The sequence below is a fragment of the Penicillium coprophilum genome (genome assembly GCF_028826855.1).
Source record: "Penicillium coprophilum strain IBT 35676 chromosome Unknown utg000004l_segment0_segment0, whole genome shotgun sequence".
In the NCBI taxonomy this organism is placed as follows: Eukaryota; Fungi; Ascomycota; class Eurotiomycetes; order Eurotiales; family Aspergillaceae; genus Penicillium; species Penicillium coprophilum.
The window spans coordinates 1,613,512-1,634,147 of NW_026622723.1; the positions used below are offsets into that span (position 1 = coordinate 1,613,512).

The following is a 20,636-nucleotide window of genomic DNA, read 5'->3' on the forward strand; positions in this document are numbered from 1 at the left end:
GCCCTCAAACGATTGATTCATTATCAACCAAACTACAACATATCAACAACCATCACTATTGTCTTCGTTTTAGATTCTTGTGTTTCTCACTCTTTTTATCTTTTGTTCATATATATCTTGATTGTTCTTATAATCTGCTCACAGTTCAACACTGTGTGCTTCCACAAGCTTGACGCTTTCTATACTTCTCTTCGTCTCTGGACCTCTTGATCCTCTACCACTTTTAATACCCTAATATCCCTCTCCTCCAACTTCATCTCCATCGACCCTCAAATCACAAACCATTCCTACCACTCTCCATTCACAATGCCACACAAGGTCAACGATTCCAACTCCACGCTAGCCAGCAGAGGGAGCAGCAATGACCAAGGAGTATCTACCGAAGTCCGGAGCTTGAGTATGTCCAGTGCTTCACATCCCTGTCTCCCATCCCCAGATTCAGCCAAAGCTAATGCAGATCCCAGAAACCAATCCTGCCCGCAAACCCCCGGTAGTCATACACAACAAGGGCGGCCGAATCTACGATGAAACGCGGCCCTCTGACTGGGACAAACAACGCTGGAAGTAGTTGTTCATACAGCGGAGACCTGCCTACCTATGCATTTGCCTCAATTGCAATACGTAGGTGGCTCGCCAAAGGAGACGCGGATCCCAGCATTTTACACGCGCGTTACAACAGCGAAAAGAGGTCCAGACCGAGAAAAAAAAGACCCAAAAAGGCCAGAAAATAAGAAAAGTGAGGCGATGATCGGCAGAAATGATCGGGGGAGTTCATTGGACGCAAATCCCCCTTTTTTCGCGATTCTCGTCACCGCACCCTTTTTCTCTCTGCCCCTGACCCAATCGGGACGTGCTACTCTGAGGGCTTTCTCTGGATCTCTCGGATTCTCGGCGCTCTTGTGCCGGTCCCTTTGTCGCTCCTACTATCTCGCCAACCTGAATCCCTGCGTCTCCCCGGATTTTCAGGTCTCCACTCTTTGCTGTCTACCTCCCCTTGTATCATTATTCTGGAGTTCTGGAGGCGTTTTGCTGTTTGCTTTCTCTTGTCTCTTATCATTCTCCTCTCTACCCTGCTAGGAGTCACTCTATGTGTTCTCCTAGTCCTACTTGTCTCTTCCTTTCGTCCCTTCTCTCTTTTGTCCCTTCTACCTTCTACCCTTCCAACTCTACTGGTTACTGTTGAACACGTGTCTGCGTCTCGGTATTGGTGCCTAGCAGCTAGCTGCATGGTCATACTGCGCTAATTGGCTTGACGCCCTTCTATTTATTTTGTTTGTTGCGATGCATAGCGTGGGGGTATTGTTGGATCTGCTGGATCTGGATTTATTGCGAATGAGCGAAATTGTATTCTCAAGAGAAATATCATTGTTTGATTATCTAATTTAGTCTTCACTTGATTTGTGGCTGTTCTTCTTACTTTTGTACAATTGTACCAATAACATCGAGCTGGGAAGATTGAATATAAATCACGTTGTATACATAAACTGTCAGCCTTCGAGATATATCTTCCAAGCTTGCCTCACCGCTAGAAGCTACCTGCTTAATAATAGGTTTGGGCATAACTATTGTCTTCTGTGATTGTACGAAACCTACTACTATGAGCAATTCTGGAGGAATATGGTGTCTTTCGAATGACCTACCTCCAATTCACCCATAGGAGTCCCTAGCTCGCTTTGGAATGGAGATGGTCATATGCAGCACTTAACCCTACCCTGTTCTGTTCTTTTCCCTCGCAATTTCCGACCGGCATCAATTGGTAAGTATTGGGCATAGACGGGGAGGTCATGTGTGAACGAGAGCCTTGTCCGCTGCTGTCAGATATTACCGTGGGCTTTGAGATTAATAACATTAAGACCGGAATGTTCAGGAATCTATCAGAATATATTTATTGAGAGACCGGAGGTGATCAGTCAGTATTGGGGGGAATCATGGCAACACAAGAAGGACCAACAGTAGTAATATATCCAGAGCAAGAGAATGGACATCAAAGTTGAGATCCAGTGAAGAACACGCAGAAACTAAATGATTTACAACTATTGCTAGCATGGAGTAAGAGAAAAAAATGAAAGCACAGTACTCTACAATACCAGAAGACTACAAGTCTACAGCATCCAAAGTTCACTGAAAATGGGATATATTTCAGGGCCAAACGGCAAAACCGACAACCCCATTTTCAAATCCACACAAGAGATAAGAAAAAAGGCACCTGGCCTCCCATCTCCAATAATGGATGACGGGTAGGCATTCAGGGCATGTGTCAAGGGCTAGATACAAAGGAAGAGGAGAGCAGAGGGAAAAGAAAAGGCACCTTGAGTTCAACCAAAATATGAACTCAGTGGGCTTTCCTCCCCAGAAGACATGTAATTTTTTCCGGGTTTTCACACATTTTTTTGCTTTTTTTTGTGATCTCGATGAACCTGCTCTCCTGGCGCGCGAGACAATTGGATGTCGTCGGACCGGAGACCGGTTCATGCACATTGGCAGAATAGCCAACGTGAGAAACGAGGCACGAGAAAAACGAGTTTGGAGGGTTTTGGAGGCGAGGGGGTAGGGGTGGGGGATTGGGGGCGCAATTGGGTAGGCAGTCATGCTGCTAAGGATCGTGGAGGGCAGGGGGATGGGGATATCAAAAACGCAGCGCCAACTGGCATGCAAAAATACAAGATGTCGAGGGTGCGTGGTATTCCCTGACTGATAGAAATGAAGTTAATATGACGAGGGGAGTGAAAAACAGCAGGATGTATTCTTGAAACAAATAAATCGACATGGCTCGCGCTCGCAATGCTAGATGGTTAAATCAAGTGCAACTGGTGACCCAAAACTAATGGGTATAGGGAGCAAATGGGTATGCAATTTTTAGAACAGGAAGTGAAGGGCTGGTCTCGACTCTGGTTTCGTAAAATCAAAGCCGAATGCAAAGCGTAAAGGACGAAAGTGGATGCAGTTGAGTTCGGGGAATATGGCACAGGTCGACAGCTGGTGTGACGCATTGAGTATTAAGATGAGATATCGAGGTGAATCAATGCGGAGTCGGATGCTCCTTAGAGTCATTATATGACGATGAGAGAAATGAAATGAAGTGCTGGAAATATGTGCAATGACCAAATAGAATTTGGATTGCTGTTCGTTCCGTCGTTTCTTTTACATCCCACCCTGATATGTTTGGCTCATTCCCATGTGGGTAGGTGCCAGAGGGAACTGCTGGAGCGCTGCTTGCTGAGCCATGTACAGAGCCTCCTGCTGTTGTTGGTATGCTTCACTGTTCATGTATTGCATCTCAGCGGATGGAGCGGGAGAAGGGGAACAGCCATGGTGGACAGTGGGCATTCCACGGGATAGATCGTGATTCGCCATCTGTGCATGGGCATGCACGAGCGCCTCGTTGTCCGGGGTGATGGGAGGAGTGAGGTAGCCATGAGGAATAGCTGTCAACTGCTGAGACTTCTGAGGCGTGGCAAGGCCAATCTCCCCATTGTACGGCTTGGAATCGATAGGAGTCTCAACCGGAGGGGTGCAGCGGGCATAGTTTGCCAACGAAGCCTGACGTTGGAGGAAGTGCTCCATGACCTTTGAGACCCGAGAGTAGTGAGGGGAAGCGTACTTGCGGGCGACCACAGTGGAGGGCTGGTGCAACTGTTGAGACAAGGCAACAAGGGTCGCCGAGTCATACTGCGACGACCAGTCAGTGTGACGGGGTTGCGGTCTGTTGAGTATACAGCGCGACAACGCAAGGGCAGCACGAGCAAGCTCAGATGATAGCTTGGCGACAAAGTCCCGGTGGAACAGGGCAATCTCCAGGATATACAGAGCCATATGTTCTACCTCGGGGTCGTAAGCATCGTCCAGAACGGCGTGTTGCAAGAACGCATCCACAGTTGGGTGTCCAATTGACCAGCCAAGAGTTTGGAGGACATGCCATTCCATCTGGGTGAACATATCGTCATCGTAAAGAGAGCAGCACATCGACTTCAACTCCTTGATGGTGGGAACACGATCCTTCTTGTCATTGTACTTCGCCGCAATGAGTAGAGCTGCACAGCCAACCAGCTGGTAGTGACGTTTGTAGACCACACGCTTGGAGCAGTATCGGTCCAAAAGGTTGATCGCCAAGAACAAGGTGGATGGCAGAAGCTGGAACGCAGTGTGGGCCTCGATCAAGAAGTCAAGAAGGTAGGGGCGCATGAACCATTGGATCTCAGTTTGGATGTCAATAGACTCGACGTCGGGCAGGGTTTGGTTCTATAAGATGGTTAAATTAGCAAAATGTAATCTTGGGAAAGAAGGCACCCGGGGATCTGTTTCAACGCACATCCATTTCCAACATGTGGCTCAGGACATCGTCACGAAGCTGTTCACATGTGAGACTAGACAGCTCATCTGCCATGGCATACTGACGCTCACGAGCCATCTGCTTGTCATGCTCCTGCTTCGCCTGCCGCTCTTGCCGAATCCGACTTTCCATGCCGTAGTCTTCTTCGACGAAGAAGGTGGGGCAAGGACGGTAGTTGCGATGATAATCCATGATTGCGGAAGTACTTGGATCGACCGAAGTATGAAGGACAAGTTAACGTATGAGGTTTGTTTTGCCGAGTTTCAATGAAAGGAAGCTTGAAGAACGAGTCTATCAGGCAACGACGGAATTAAGAGAGTGACAGTCGTGGTATTAGTGTATTGGAATGAGTGACGGAAAAGTTGTAACGATTAAAGAGTGGATCAGCGGTAGAACAATAGTTCGAATGCTGGGAAAAGGTGGCCGGGAGGTCCGAGGAAGAAGTAATCGAAGGTTAAGGCTGAGATAATTAATATTAGCGAAGGCCGAAAAAAAGAAATGATTAAAAGATTGTAATGTTGAAGTGACGGGAAAGCAAGAGACTGTGTGAAAGGAAGCACAGCGAGGTAGACTGTAGAGATGTATGTTGTATTCATCCAGGAGAAAGGGAGACAAGTCCTTCGGAGAAATACTAACCCAGAAAGAGCCTTCGGGCAGAGGGCACAATGCAACCCTTACCGTGTTGGCAGGACTGGCATCTAGGCAGGAATGATCCGATGAATGAAGATTCTGTTGGATACCAACGAAGAGATGAAGTACGAGTCAACGTCTTCACCCCTAGGCTAGTGCTGCGGAATGTGGAGTGCAGGAGAATAACCCTATGAAGGGGGTCACAATCATCAGGGGGGATGTCTTGGTAACGGAATGGTCAGAACTCACTCTTCACGAATGAATGAATTGTATGAACAAGGCTCAGTGAAGAGACTGATGAGAGTTTGCTAGATGGAAAGGATGCTAGTGATTCAAAGATTTAAGTCCACGTCGGAGGAGACAAGTGGGTTTATATCGAAGATTCAGATAGATAAATCCTATATCAGGCAACAATGTCAGTCATATATTCGTTAATAGTCCCTTTTTAGAAGCCAACGGTTCAAAGGACAATGCCAATCAACAATTGACGCCAGTCAATGATCAAGTGCGAGAGGTATGTGATGCTGCAGCCTGATCGTCACTCCAACATTCAGCATGTCCAGTATGAGTATGAGATTTTCGCCAGCCCTTAGATCTTCCCCAGACGGGGAATATAGAAGCAGTCTGGCCCCTGACGAGACATTGGATGTCAAGCAAAAAGATACACATTCCACAATTGTATTTGAAACATCATCTCCCGTCTCCACGGACGGCGACTTTTATCGCTCAATAGACCGTTGCCCTCACATCTGGCTCTCGGCGTGTGTTATATTGGGTGGAAAATGACGTAAAATCGGAGGTACATGGGGTTGGGACTGCTGGATGCTTGGACATGGCCTCAAGGCCATATCACTATGCCCGGTGGGCAAAGTTTTCATGCACTCTGGAGACATTTTTGTTTTTCGGGTGGAGATATATTGAATCTTTGGGCTCGTGTTGAGAACATTCGAGTATCCGTTGCTCGTCTATCCATCGGGACGTTCCGACTTTCACACCATGCACACCTCCAGCACCAAAAAAAAACAAAAAAGAAATTTCTTACCCAAATTTGCAAGCTCAATGTCAATCTGATACCGAAAACAAATTCGTATCAATCCAAAGTCAACTTGAATGGGGTTCCTACTGTCGCTCGTCTAACCGGCAGGAGCTGGAACAGGAGGGTCCGAATCGACGAGGTCCGAGGATCAGGGAGGCACCGGGCGGACAACGAAGGATCGCCGTTTGAGTTAACAAACGTCGAATTGGAAGGTCAAGTTCGAAGGTGAATTCGACTTGATATTGAGTGCTAGTGCAGCGGGCTGATGAGATTGCGTCGACTGGAATGTCGTCGAACCGTAACTCAGCCAGTAGACCAGACTCTGGAGTTGTCAGGGGGAGGGAGGGGAAAAGGGAAGAGGGAAGTATGAAGAGAAGGAGAGAGGTACAAGGAGGAGGGTTTTGACTTTCTCTCTCCAGGGTGTGGAAGAGAAAGGAAGAGGGAGAGGTTAAGAGAGAAGATACACAAGAGGTACGGTAATCCACGAGACACAGAGTGGAGGCTGAAGGTTAGTACGTACAGTAAATTTACAGTTCCATAATTTACAGGTAATTTTTGATAGGGCTTCTCTGCAAGGATATTAAGACAGGAGTTGAAACCGGTTGCTCGAAACTGTACTATAACATGGCCTGGAATTGATACACTTGAGAGGTGTACAAACTGAATTAGGAGATTCGTACACTGTTAACCCAATCCGAAAATGACTTCGTTGATACTTATCCTTCAGATTTACCTTCACATACACATTCCCTCTATTTCTATTGCGAAGAATTCCTATTTTCATTTCTATATATCTCACATCGAACTTTGAAACTCAGTTGCGTTTTCAACCGTATGCCGCGACCCAGTCATTTTTCTTCAACTAGTAATTTGAAGGAGTTTCTCGCAGTGGAGAGATCTCCGTCGCTACCGAGAGACATTTCAACCTTTCAATCCCATTTCCCCCTACGTTCCTTCATCTTTCTACTGTAGATAGAATTCTCCGATATTCAATTCCATTTCGCTATTCAAATTCTATGAAACTAAAAAACATAATTCAAGCCAAGAACAACCGCGAGTTCCGGCCCCAAAAAAACTCCTGATCGACAGGTATTAAAGGCCAATCCTCAGCCATTGTTGGCTCGTCATCCAGCACCTTGGTTACTAGTGCTGCAATGGGCTGGAGTGGCTCTCCTTCTAACCCCGTACAAAGCCTCCGATACGGTCGCGCGTTCCAGGGTCTCCGACCTGTGGGCGCTGACTGGTTCAGAAGCCTGGGATTGCCCTTGACTTCATCTCGCGTTTCGCGTCCTCAGCTGGTAAATTGATAACCCGAGCCTCCTTTGTCTTGCAGGGATCTGGCCCATGTGGGGGGGATATATTTCGGTCGCAAAAGCAGGTTCTTGTCCCCAGTAATATGACCTTCCACGTTTTTTTCCTAATCCTACTCTTTGTGTGTCGGAGTTGGCTAATCCGTGAGATTTACTTTAGGTCATCTTTCCTGTTTGGATCTGGTAATTTAGTCTACGGTGTCACTTTACCCATACCCCTACATTTGCCTGTGACACTGGATGCACTTGATTTGTCCCCAGCTTCTCGACCCGCGATAAGGTTTGTAGACGTCTCGACTCACTGGTTGTGAGTATGCTGTTTCTGGACGCGTAAATTTTCCAGGCCGATCTCTCATCGTATACCTGTTGACACACTTGCGACTCGGAGCTTTTTACTGTCTCCCCTTACTTTATCCCCTTACAATGCAGTTCAATGAGAACCCTCTGTAAGGTCCCTCAGGGATTAATCTCAGCCACTCAATCCCACATCTACAAACCCAGTACCATCATGCGACTCGGCCGTTTCTCGTTGACATGCACAGGATGTTCACACCAAACGGATACAATTGACCGGTATATATGGAGTAGTGCAGCTTGATACACGACAGCGCATAAGGCTCTACCTCTGCCACGGAGTGGATCGCTGCGTTTCACTTACTCCAGGAATGCAGATCGAATCATTCGTTGGCGCCTTTTCATTTAAACCGGGGATGACAGTTGCCGAAGCACTGATGCCCCTATGAACAACGGAGTATCCCCGCCTCGTGCAAGACTAGCAGGGAAAGAAAGGGGGAAGAGATAAGCCACCATTAGAGGATATCGGGATTGTACAACGTAGCAAAAGCAAGGGACTCCCAAATAAGAAAAATTTCACAGGCACAGCTAATATGCAGGAGCAGATCGCAAACACACTTAGTCTCCAAATCTGGTTTGTAAACTCATCTCTCATTGCATGCCAGACACTTTTGCGGTACGGAGTACGGAGTGTCATACCAGCATTTAAATTAGTTGCCAAGACTTTGGTCGTAATAATGTGTACTCCAGATAATTGTACGCCGTAGGGAGTACGGAGTACATGATCTTGGATACCTCTGAGTCCTTAATAACATGTTAGCTGCATAAAGGAACATGTCTGGCCTTTACGTTTGTGGAGGCCTTTCACCCTGAGGAGCCGAGCACCATGGACGGAGTGCAACATACGAAGGACGGAGTACATATTGCGTCAATCAAATCTAGACACCCCCTATCCAAGCACTCAACCTAGGCACATTCCTACTTAGGTGCTTGGGCAACCGGGAGTCTACTCCGTAGCTAATTTGCGTACATTATCCATCTTAGCGGATAGCACTCCCTAATTTTGTAGTCCCCTACTCCGTCTTCCGTACTGTTGCCTACTTGAGTAGTCCGCCCCTAAATGGCGGGGATGACCTGTACCACCCAGGAAACAGTAATGATATTAATGCACAATTATCGTTCGGTCCTACCACCTAAGCACAAACTGGATAATCTCTTTTCTGTAAAGTCGCCTTCATTCGTTTAGGTATGAATAGTCAAAGAAACAATTGGACAAAACGCTATGTTCGAAAAAAAAGGGGCTCTGTGGACAGACCAGTCCATGCAGTAAGAGATCTCATGCAGTAATTACGTGGTCGCGATGGGGCATATCTGGCTGCAGCCGTGCATAGTCTCAGGATTAGCACTTGCTTAGTCAATCAGAGGTACTGTACGGAGGACTCCGTACATGTGCCCATAGAGCTTGCCTAGATGGCTTGGAAACTAGTACTTGGCCAATGTACTTCTGATGCGCCCAGCCGGCGCAGTACTGTGCCTCCTGAAAAGGGGAAGAAGATCCTTGCAAATCAGCATGTCAGTGTTGCCATGTTCGTCTCCTGGCTCGTGTCTCATCCCATGTTTCAAGTACCGACAGCATGATTAATTCCAGAGGATGAGGGTAAGTTTAAAGCGCGCGCATATGGCGTTGGGCATACATAGTTTGAATCTGGACTTGGTCTGGAACGTCTATTGGCCCCGGACTCTTTAGCTTCCCGCAGCGGATAGGGTGCAATTTTATCTATTTTTGGGTGTGAGTTTGAACCTCTCATTTATTTTAATCACAGGCATTCTGTTCGACATGATTCTTTGGATAGAGCATTGCTGGCTAGAAGCGCTTAAGTTCAAGGGGGTAGTTGATCCATGTCAGGTGTTTGGTGTGTGGTTAATAAAGCTTCACGGGCAAACACCCAGTAATGCAAGTCAAAATCCTCAAGGAGGTGCCCACTTGTCTAGAAGCCAAAACTTAAATAGCCTACCATCGGTTGGTTCCCCCAGTCGCTGCAAGATCTCGCCCCGATGGGACGCCATATAGAGTTGATGTGGTTTCCCTTGCTTATGGCTGCAAACCAGAATACAGTAATATAACCCTTCCATTTCCCACGTTGCTTATTTCACTTGCAGCCTGTAGATATATATTTCGTTCGGCAAGGAGAAGATATCCGCTATGTATATTGTATTCCGTCTAGGAAGTCCATTAATTCAAGGAGACATGAAGCAATCTCGGAGTTCTGCTTCCAATGTAGATCAATGTTAAATTCGTAGACATTACTCGTTTGTCAGAGAGCGGTGTGGACTGGATGTTAGATATCTCATCAGATCATGTACTAGCTGCATGTTCTGCATTGAATGTCATCACTGGGAACTGATATATGTAGTCATCTTCGAGTGGATACTTTGTGCATTCTATACCAATACAAGCACTATCTGGTTCTTACTTGATATTCTATATCGATACATCCCATACTCCATACAGAGTATCTAGAGACCTCCGAGACTTGCAGTTTATACAAAACACCGTATAATACAACCCACAATAACCCATAACAGAAATCAAAACGGAAGTGTGGGATCCGATCTTTTTTTTTTCTCGCCTCACACAGATGGATCCATTCCACTATGTCCGACATCACCTGCCAAACCGTGGGATGGTAAATTTCAAGTATACAGTACCGTGGGCACTGAAACTCCACCTTCAACAACGGTTATTCCAGGGCCGTGCCGGGATGTATCAACCATGGTACTTGTTGGAAAAGACTGAATCTCCACCACTTTTCCTCTCTGTCCATCGCAGCATTCGACTGTAGACTTTCTATATCTGTACGGAGTAGGGCATGTTCTTTTCCGCCCCGCCATGCTTGAAGGGTTTCCGCTCCACCGTCTCGATATGAAAAGAAGAGGTGGCGGGATTGTGGCTGTTGTCGGATAGTGCGGGTACCGTACGCACAAACAGGCTGAAATTTGTGGCTCTGTTTCCCGATGGGTTTCTAATGTATAGAGTGGCGGCGGGCGTCTGGCTATAATACCCTCTCGTTATATTCCTAGGTAAGTTAGAAACTTAGAATTGCTGTCTAGATATCTAAATTCCTGAATGTCAGACGAGACTCTTCGGGGCTGTATGTCGCAACCAAATTCCGTCTTTCAACATATTGAGTTCTGTGCGTACCGGGCAAAAAACCTGCATCCATGACCGGTGAAAAATCGATGTTTCGTGGCCCCTCTGCGGGGAGTTATAACAACTGTCACAAAGGTTTTTCTGTGTTTAGTGACAAACAGCTCCACTACACAGGTTTTTTTTCTTCTCTTGATCCTTAAGCTGGAGAGCTTTTCAGGGTAGTGGACAAGGTGCATGAAGTTCATCTAAAATACTTACAAGGCCTGCAATTAATATAAAGGAGTGCCTCGGATTTACGTACATCTAATTTCGGGATAGATATTCGCGGATTTCTGTAGTATCTTTAGAACATCTTAACTAGCATTCTCCAAGGTGAATCAATTCTTCAAGGCTAAATCTTTAAGCTCCGCTGGGAATAAGAATGCTACTTATCCATGCGGATCGGGAATTCGAGACATGACTCTTTATGGTTCATACACTTGGGGCAGAGGCTCAATCCATGGTTAGCCGGTTTTTTTTCACTCCCCTTCTTCCCCGCCCCTTTTTTCTTTAGCTTTTCAATATTGAACTTGCCACTGTCTATCATAATCTGGCCGGACACTACTCCATATCCAACATTGAAATCTTTCAAATTGGATCAATTGGAATGGACCTATGTTGTATTCTGATACAGATATCTTGACAGTTCTTTCTGGAAAGGTAACCGGAGCTTTAAGGCTGCTACGTCGCTAAACCTGACGGGGATTAGGGCATAAAATATAGTGGAGATTACCCGTGTAAGGAAAGAAAAAGATCCACCTTGAAGCTTTACAATTTGCAATGTAAGTATCGGTTACTGTAAGTACAATGTACGATATACAAGTATGCTGTCCGAAAGAGGATAAATTGATCTGTACAGAGTACGCTATTGCCTTGTACAGACTTGATGCGAACACTGAATCCGAACGCCTACAAAACAACTAGTACAATTAATACGAACTACATTTGTGCGCCATATCTCTCTTAGGGATTAGTGGTTCCAATAGCCTCGGCATTAATTTGTCTATGCCGTCATTGCCTGGCTCGCGTTCCACACTTCTCACTTTCTGTATTGCGCGTTCGCTTGATAGTGAAACTTTGCAATGGGCTCAAAGTTTCCAGTCAATGGCAGCTCTCTTTCAATATATGGGAAAAACGAGGTACTCGTTTGATTCTCTTGTCACAAAAAACTGGAAGAGGCACATGCGGTCGGCCGCTCGGTCAACGTTCTCCTAAGGGGACGATTGTTTTCAATCTTGGCGCGAATCCCAGTCAATTCTCGTGTTTATCACTTTGGACTGGTATTAATTCTATACATATGTTGCCGATCTACCATTTTTTATTTTTCATCCAATCAATCCAAACATTGGCCCAGATGCCCTCTTGGAAAATTACCAAGTAGAGTCCGATGAAGATGATAGCCCGACTGGAACCCTGGAATCGTGAACTATAAGCTCACTACGCCGTGTCTGTGCCCTCTACTCCAAGCACGCGATTCCAGGCTGCGCTATCAGGGGTTACCAGATTGACAAATAATATCACCCATGTGGCCTAGGTACAATGTACAACATACGACTATCGGGTCTACCGAAGAGTTCCACTGTGGACGGGATGCCTTCAAACGCGATCCATTCCAGCTGGATACATACACATATGTGGACCTGACTTGTACCTCCCATGAAAACAGGGACAATCAAGCAGCATTCGGAGTACGAGAAACAATCTAATTGAGTTTGATGGGCCTTGGTCGCAGCAATTCGGTCCAAGCCAACCACAACCCCGAAGGATGAACCAAATCAATGGCTACTTTTTACCGAAGAACAACATGAACGTGATCGTCCAAATCAATGACAGGACAATTGTTCACTCATATCAGCAAATCCCAAGCGAAATGCGCCCGAAGATGGGTCCGAGCCCATGCTGACAGGGGGTCTCCAATAGCCACCCCCGCAGCTGTTGCCTGGGAGTGAAATCCCGCCATGCAACCCGCAGGCTATTTTCCCTGGGAACTCAATGTTTCATGACGGCATAGAAACACGGCACACAGTATACACTCGGAATGCACACTCACATAGAATTTGAACTGCGCCATCAGGCCTACCGCAGCAAATGTCATCATCGGTCTGGCCGAGGTTGCCTTACCCGCACTTTGATTCGAGATCGTCCAATGATGGTGTGCAAGTCCATCTCAGCCTCTGCTGCCCTTTAGCTCGTTCATGCTCATCCAGTAATATGTTGTCATGGCGATTGGATGTGGGTTGTTCGCTGCAGAGCTAAGTACTGTCACGACCTATCAGAGAGTCTATCTGTATGTGTCTCTAGCGGGCTCAGGAGTTTGATACATAAGCAAGGATGAGACGTTACTTTCCAATCAGCCACAATGGACTGACAAGCTAAAAAATTGATGGCTGCTTCTGACGTGGCAGTCCGTCGATGAACGGCCTCTACCTTCTGTGGATGGAGATACCGATAGGAACCTGTCGCACCCATTCGCGATTACATGTGGCTATTGGCTGCAGATTGCGTTGCTTGTGGCCCAATTTGTCTACTTGCGCTGACATATTCAGCTGAACCTGCATTTTTGGGGCAGATTTCCCGCTGACTCCCTTGCAGCTGCTATGATAATCTCAATATACATACAATGGCCGCGAAGAGTACACTGCGGTTTCTGCTACGCCACTGAAATTCAAAACTGGGCTACATCCCGAGTTGTTTAACTTACGCCGACGAAACTTGCTCGCATGTCCAATGGTCTCGCTGCATACCCTTGATACAGGTTGGAACATGATCAAGTCAGGTTGCTGAATGTTAACTCTTGTCTGTTTCTTATCTAGTGTGTGGATGGGTAGAGTGCCTATTGGCCCCTTCTTGTCGGTTATTTGATTTGAAATCCACTCGTCTCTTCCTGTGATGGGGAGTTGCAATAGCAAGTTCAAAGATATCTCCCAACACTCGTGATGTTGCATAAACACAGTGTTCAGAAACAACTTTTTTTCCGTGCGCAGGGAGAGTGCATCGGAAATATAGTAGCTGTTGACTATGTGCTGTTTGAATTTACTCGACCATACGTGTGTCAACTCTGTCCTTGTACAAGTGTATACTTCAATGTTGAATCTGAGACCCTGGTATGTGCCTAGATATTAGACCTCGGGAAATTCTCCCTTCCCACCTTGAAAATGAAATTCTACCAATGAGACACCCGGTGGGCGGGAGACTTCCTATCCACAGAGGCATATCATCGTTATTGCTTGCTCTTCTCATGAGTGTTCCGTTGAATGTTGGCCTGATTTACAGGGCACCATACAGCTCATCATGTACACGTGACCCCGGGAAAACATACCAGACTAGTAAAGATATTCCGGCCGCTAAAAATTATCTACAGAAAAAAAAAAAGCGGCAGCGCAACAGTCGCAAGGAAAGCTTCGGCACCACGCTATAATCACCCATTTGTGTTTAAGAGATGACTGTCTAAAGGCTGGTTTTACAGCCCGAGCTGAATTATTTCTGAATTGATCTTCAGCACCCCATTTCTGATCTGCACAACGTTTAAAAACATCCGAAACGAGCTTTCTGGCTTCGAAGCCCTTATCTTCAAACATGGATATCCACCGTTGCCGTTTCGTTTCTTATAATCCACAAGCGATCAATGCACTTGCATTCTCGCATCCCCCGTCAGCAGATCTAGCTGGACGTGGCGTACCCACCCTCCGACTCGCGATCGGTCGTGCGAACGGTGATATCGAAATATGGAACCCGATGCGCGGCGCCTGGTTCCAGGAGACCGTGATGCGTGGAGGCAAGGATAGAAGTATTGAAGGACTTGCATGGACCCTGGATCCCCAGGAAGACGGCCCAGATGGCGCCAAATTACCGGGAAAACTGCGTCTGTTTAGCATTGGATACTCTACTGCTGTCACCGAATGGGATCTTGAGAATGGCCGCCCCTTGCGCCACTCCAGTGGAAACTATGGAGAGATTTGGTGTCTTGCTGCGCAGCCTCGCTGGCAGGCGACCAAGGGCAAAGACGGAAAGATGATTCCTCCCGCCGAGGGCGAGTTCACAGGTCAGCACCTCGCTGCAGGATGTGCGGATGGGTCAATTGTCATTTTGTCTACTGCCGATAATGATCTCAAATTTTTGCGCCTAATGCGTCCCTCAACGAAAAGAGCGCGCGTCCTGAGTGTCACCTTCCAGAACCGCAATACCATTGTTGCCGGTTATGCTGATAGTTCTATCCGTCTTTTCGATATTCGCACCGGTCAGCTGCTGCGTACGATCTCTCTTGGCAAAGGTCCTACTGGTGGTCCGAAGGAGTTGCTTGTTTGGTCGGTGAAATGTCTCCCGGATGGCACGATCGTTTCCGGTGATTCTGCTGGTGAAATTCGATTCTGGGATGCTAAGAACTATTCTCTCGTTCAACGGATACAGGGTCATCTCGCCGATACTCTTGATATTGCAGTGAGTGCCAATGGAGACACTGTTATCAGTGGTGGTGCCGATCAGAGGACGGTCGTCTACCGCAAGAAGGAGGGCGAGAAGGGCGACAAGAAGGCTCGCTGGGCTGAGATCATGCATCGTCGTTACCATACCCACGACGTCAAGACATTTGCTGTCTACGAGACAAAGGACATCAGTATTGCTGTGTCTGGAGGTATGTAAACTTCCCCCATTGTAATTCGACGTGTCCTTAGAGATGCTAACCTGTTTCGCCCAAAGGTCCCGACGCAACACCGATCGTTCTTCCTCTTCGTGAATTTGGAAAGGAACATCACCGCAAGCTTTCGAGTCTCCCGCAGATTCCCCAGCTCACCTCCGCGCCGTCGTCTCGTTTGGTTATGAGTTTCTGGGACAGAGAAGTGAGCTTGTGGCGTGTGTCTCGAGGCCCTGCGTCTTTGCATGAGAACATTGATGGCCAACGGCATAGGCTGGTCGGAAAGGTCCTGATACAGGGCGAGGAAAACATTTCATCCGCAATGCTGTCCTCAGACGGCAAGACACTCGCCATCGCAACCATTGCTGAGGTCAAATTGTTCTCTCTCCGTCGGCGAAAGGGCGATGAGAAGGGTGCTCTGCGCATCCAGAAGATCGAAGTTCCCAAGGTGCTTTCCGATGAAGGCGCTCGCCTTGTGTCCATCTCCCCTGACGGCCGATGGCTTTCGGTTGTTCGCCCCAACAGCGACATATACATGGCAAGGATCCAGCAAACCTCTGTATCTAATGAGAAGCCTCAGGTGATGCCACAATTTGCAAAGCTCAAGAGAGCCACACGTCACGTACGACACGAAAAGGCATCCCACGGAACATTGGGTGACTATGAGAGAACGATACGTTCTGTAGTGTTTTCAGATGACGGCAAGGTTCTGGCGAGTGGCGATATCTCTGGTTGTGTCGACACTTGGGTCCTGGAAAAAGCGACAGCACCCGCAAACGCTGCGGTCAAGCGTAACGGAGCCTCGGATTCTGACGATGATTCATCCGATGATGAGGACGAGGATGTCATAATTGAGGGCGAGCGCTGGACTACCGCTGCCATTGAATCGCCAATTCCTCGTATGAAGTCTGGCATTACCTTGTTGTCCTTCCGTCCCAATTCTGCCCCCACACAAAAGCGTCTGGCTAATGCCACGCATCAGACTGGCGAAGCTCGGCTGATGGTCCTCACAAGTGAGCACCAGCTCATCGAATTCGACGCCCGGGACGGCAAATTATCCGACTGGTCAAGACGCAATCCCAAGGCATACCTTCCTGCAGAGTTCCGAGGAGTCAAGGACCGAGCTATGGGCTGCATGTGGGATCTCTTTGAGGGCCGCGAGCGCCTCTGGCTCTACGGAGCATCATGGCTGTGGATGTTTGATCTGCTCCAAGATTTCCCCTCCCCCGAGGAGGCTGAAGCTGGAATCGAAGAGGGCAAGACCGCGGGTCAGCTTGCCAAGGCATCGAAGCGCAAGCGCGAAGCCCTCGATGACGATGAAGATGAACGGAGGAAACACAACACTGGTGCCGGTGATCGAATCCCCCAGTCACAGATGGATATCCACTTTGGCACCAAGGTCCGCAAGATCGTCGGCAGCGATGAATCACAAGGAGAATGGATTGCGCTGGATAAGGAACGTACCCGTGTCCCAGGCGAAGATGACGAAGCCTACGAGTACGACGAGACCTTTGCAGCCACCAATGAGTCAACCCTCGCCCGCCTACGACGTGGAGATGGAACCGTGGTCGAAACTGGAACCCCACAGAAGGGATCTCGGAAGCACCAATCACTCCTTGGTGCCAATGGCGCTGGCGATACCCCGAAGAAGCAACTCGTGGAGGTTAACGGTGCCTCAGTTCAGCCTACACGTCGGTGGTGGCACACCTATAAGTACCGTGATATCCTCGGCATCGTACCTCTCAACACCTTGGCAGATGACGGCTCCGACGACCAGAGCCCGAGTGGGATGCTGGAAGTTGCAGTGGTGGAGCGACCTATGTGGGACATTGAGCTGCCCGGTCGTTATGTAAAGGATTACGAGTGAAGCAGAGAGATGTGAAAGGGCTTTCTGTAAAAATTAGAATGCAGCTGATTCAGACATGTAATTTTGTCATTTGAGCATACTTGGAGGAGCGCATGTTACCGGCGCCTTATGTACAGGGATTCTGGATTGATGATTACCCCAAATAACTTGTCTATACCCAGTGCAGTCTCGTATTTCCTATGTAGATCTAAACATCTCAAGTGAAGTGACAAAGGGAGCTTTCGGGGGTTTGAGACCAAGTGCGGGGCCTCAGGCACGGTTACTTCAAAGCCTCCGAACTCACTTGGGATCAGCTCACTTGACCTTTGAAACATCTGTACACCCTGAGCCAGCTGATCTTTTTGAAAAGTACCCCAACCCATCTCCTGTCTCCGTGAATCCCGATTCTCCTCCCGATCCGCTTATCGGCTTATCGTCCACACGTCAGCTCCAGGGCTGTGAAGTCCGACACATCCTCCTTCTTCCATAGACCCTCTGCAAGACCAGGAGCATACTTTCTCATAAATTTTGAAACCTTACACTTGACAAAGCATAAAGGCCCAAAGCTACTAGGGGGGTCAACAGCAGGACTACGGCAGAGGTCCTCCCAAATCGAAGTCAGGGCGGGCCCAACTACTACTCCATATCGAAGAAAGCAGGCAAACACGCTGCCCCTTTTCAATAAAGGGCCCGCATATCCCCCTCTAGATTCAAGTGTCAGCACTCTGCTGCATCGAACTCACCTCTCAGGACCACGACTGCACTCTCAGATCCTACGCCTCTCCGGCAATAACCGCATAACTACACAGCCACCATGGGTCTCTCATACAACGTCTACTTGACTGCCAACAAGATTTTCGGGTGTAAGGGATGCAAGACCCATCTGGCAGATTTTAACGACATCATGAGTCGGGTATGATAACTCATTAAATCCTACTCTTCCTACACACCTCCTGCTATGAATAACCTGTTACTGATCCATGACCTTCGACTCCTTAGAACTTCCGAGGCCAGCACGGCAAAGCATATCTCTTCAATAAAGTTGTCAACGTCACGCAAGGCGAAGCTGTAGAGCGCAGCATGACGACAGGTCGACATATTGTCCGCGACATCGCCTGCAGACAGTGCAAGGAAACGGTAGGGTGGAAATACGACAAGGCATACGAGAGCAGCGAGAAATACAAAGAGGGCAAGTTCATCCTCGAGGAGGAGCTATTCTGCGTCGTTTGTTAGTGGGAGTGATCCTTCCTTCCACTCATGCGATGGCCCTCATGTGTGACGATCTTGATCTTCAATTCGTGCATCTGACAGGCCAGTTTTCGGGTTTATGATAAAGATGGGATTGCATTCTTTGCATTCTCTGGGCATTCTTGCGTTTTCATGCTTTTCGAGACTGATTCTTGCGGCTTGCTTTGCTTCCTCTTTTCCAGCTTTGGTGTTTGCGAAAGGCGTTATAAGGAGCATTTGGCCTTTTTTGTATGGTTTCCTTGGGCCAGCCAGAACAGGAACCAGCTACACATATGCAGAGCAGGACTTGAGTGCCATGCTGAGCTTTCTGGTGTGTCCTTGGAATACAGTTTGATGGTTTATCTCTCTTCCACGTAGCATCAACAAACTATAGGATTCATAGCCTGCTTGGATTTATATCTGCGAACACATATATCGTATAGAAGGGGACCGTCGTATTGGAAAATCAACCATGTCCATCTACTTTGTATCCTAATTTCGGCATCGCTTTCAGTGGATACCAACCACTGTGGGCACAGTCTACCAGCCCCACCAGATGATTCGCACAGAAGCCTAAAACTGGAGAAATTAGTCAATAGCCTTCTTTCATCCCATTCGGATCCGTCTGCAATTTGATCGTTCGATATTGAAGAGATTTAGCAGTATTCATTATCATCGTAGCAAAGGTCAATCTCCGAAGTCCCCCACCAAATCCCAAAGTAAGTCTCTGCGATCAGATTTCAATTACCGGAAATTTTTTGTAAGAGAGTGGGGATTGACATCGTTAGAATGACTCCTGCCCCCTCAGATTCTGGTATGATGCAGGCGGTCGTGTTCCACGGCCCCTATAAGGTGGCTGTTGAACAGAGGCCTATTCCCAAGGTGCAAAACCCGAAGGATATTGTAGTCAAAGTGGGATATACCGCGCTTTGTGGAAGGTGGGATTGATCTATACTCATTTGGAAGGGGCATCGGTGCTAATTTTCGTAATATTCGATAGTGAGTTGCACGTGTTCCGTGGCGTGGAGCCTGCAGGAACGGGATTCATCATGGGCCATGAGTTCGTGGGCGAGATTGTTGAGATGGGCAGTGCCGTCAAGACTCTCCAAAAGGGTGACCGGGTCGTCACTGCATTTACTACTTCCTGGTAAGTTGTATGCTCACCAGATGGTCGTTTTGCGCAACTATAGGGGCGTTGTGCTGATATCATGGTAGCGGCGAATGCTTCTACTGCAAGCAAGGGTGGTCTTCTCGCTGTAATAAGAACGAACTTTTTGGATGTGACAGCTTGAACGGCGGACAAGCTGAATATGTGAGTTTCTAGGTATATCATGCATTGGGTCGATATTCTGATATCAAGACTCAATAGGCCCGAATCCCGAATGCTGAGGGTTCCGTCATGAAAGCCCCCGAGGGCGTTGATGAAAAATATCTGGTGCTCATGGGAGATATCTTCCCCACAGGCTGGTTCGCAGCCAACAATGCATTCAAGAACTCGACCCCAGAGCAGATTGCGGAACAAACAGTAGTCCTCATTGGATGTGGACCTGTCGGTCTCTGTGCGCTCATCAACGCTCTGGAGTACAAACCCAAGCATATCTTGGCAATTGACTCGGTCCCGTCGAGACTAGAGCTTGCCAAGTCACTCGGTGCTGAGCCATGGAACTTCCAGTTGGACCGGGCTGGTCTAGACAAGCGTGTTCAGGAGCTGACGAATGGGCGTGGTGCCGATGCTGTCATTGAAGTCGTTGGGCTGAGTCCTGCCTTGCGCACTGGCTTTGAACTGCTGCGGCCTTGGGGAACTATTAGCAGTGTGGGTGTTCACAATGGAGAGGTAAGTAGATCTGGATTTGGTTATAGTATTTCTGCTAATGAGATACTCAGATTCCCTGGGATGGAAATGATGCCTATTCCAAGAACCTCACTGTCCAGATGGGGCGATGCCCTGTTCGGTCTGTTGCTCCTCAGGCTCTAGAAGTGCTCAAGAGGAATCAACATAAGCTTGGCTTCATGGCTGATCATATTATGCCTCTCTCACAGGCAGTGGAGGGCTATAAGATATTCAACAAGATGCAGGTGCAAAAGGTGATATTCCAGGCTGATCAGTAGAGAATACCTAACTATATAGGGTGTTGATACAGAT

The 20,636-nt window shown here is 47.8% G+C and overlaps 4 protein-coding genes across 4 annotated transcripts; 3 read left to right on the top strand and 1 right to left on the bottom strand.

The window, feature by feature from the left end:
* Positions 1 to 306: 306 nt before the first annotated feature.
* N7500_005034 (uncharacterized protein) lies at positions 307 to 568 on the top strand (the record flags this gene model as incomplete). The annotated part of the gene is made up of 2 exons (XM_056676179.1): positions 307 to 397; positions 465 to 568. The coding sequence occupies 2 exons, from the start codon at positions 307 to 309 to the stop codon at positions 566 to 568; spliced, it is 195 nt and encodes a 64-aa protein (XP_056531179.1).
* A 2,573-nt stretch (positions 569 to 3,141) lies between these two features.
* N7500_005035 (G1/S-specific cyclin) lies at positions 3,142 to 4,522 on the bottom strand (the record flags this gene model as incomplete). Its single annotated transcript, XM_056676180.1, has 2 exons — positions 3,142 to 4,239; positions 4,310 to 4,522. The coding sequence occupies 2 exons, from the start codon at positions 4,520 to 4,522 to the stop codon at positions 3,142 to 3,144; spliced, it is 1,311 nt and encodes a 436-aa protein (XP_056531180.1).
* Positions 4,523 to 14,366: 9,844 nt separating this feature from the next.
* On the top strand, positions 14,367 to 17,287 carry ura7 (small subunit rRNA maturation protein UTP4; the record flags this gene model as incomplete). The annotated part of the gene is made up of 2 exons (XM_056676181.1): positions 14,367 to 15,420; positions 15,486 to 17,287. 2 exons carry the CDS (start codon positions 14,367 to 14,369, stop codon positions 17,285 to 17,287), a joined length of 2,856 nt encoding a protein of 951 aa, XP_056531181.1.
* Positions 17,288 to 18,080: 793 nt separating this feature from the next.
* Positions 18,081 to 20,602, top strand: N7500_005037 (Yippee-like protein; the record flags this gene model as incomplete). The annotated part of the gene is made up of 7 exons (XM_056676182.1): positions 18,081 to 18,179; positions 18,266 to 18,490; positions 19,259 to 19,431; positions 19,494 to 19,640; positions 19,709 to 19,805; positions 19,863 to 20,327; positions 20,378 to 20,602. 7 exons carry the CDS (start codon positions 18,081 to 18,083, stop codon positions 20,600 to 20,602), a joined length of 1,431 nt encoding a protein of 476 aa, XP_056531182.1.
* Positions 20,603 to 20,636: the final 34 nt, after the last annotated feature.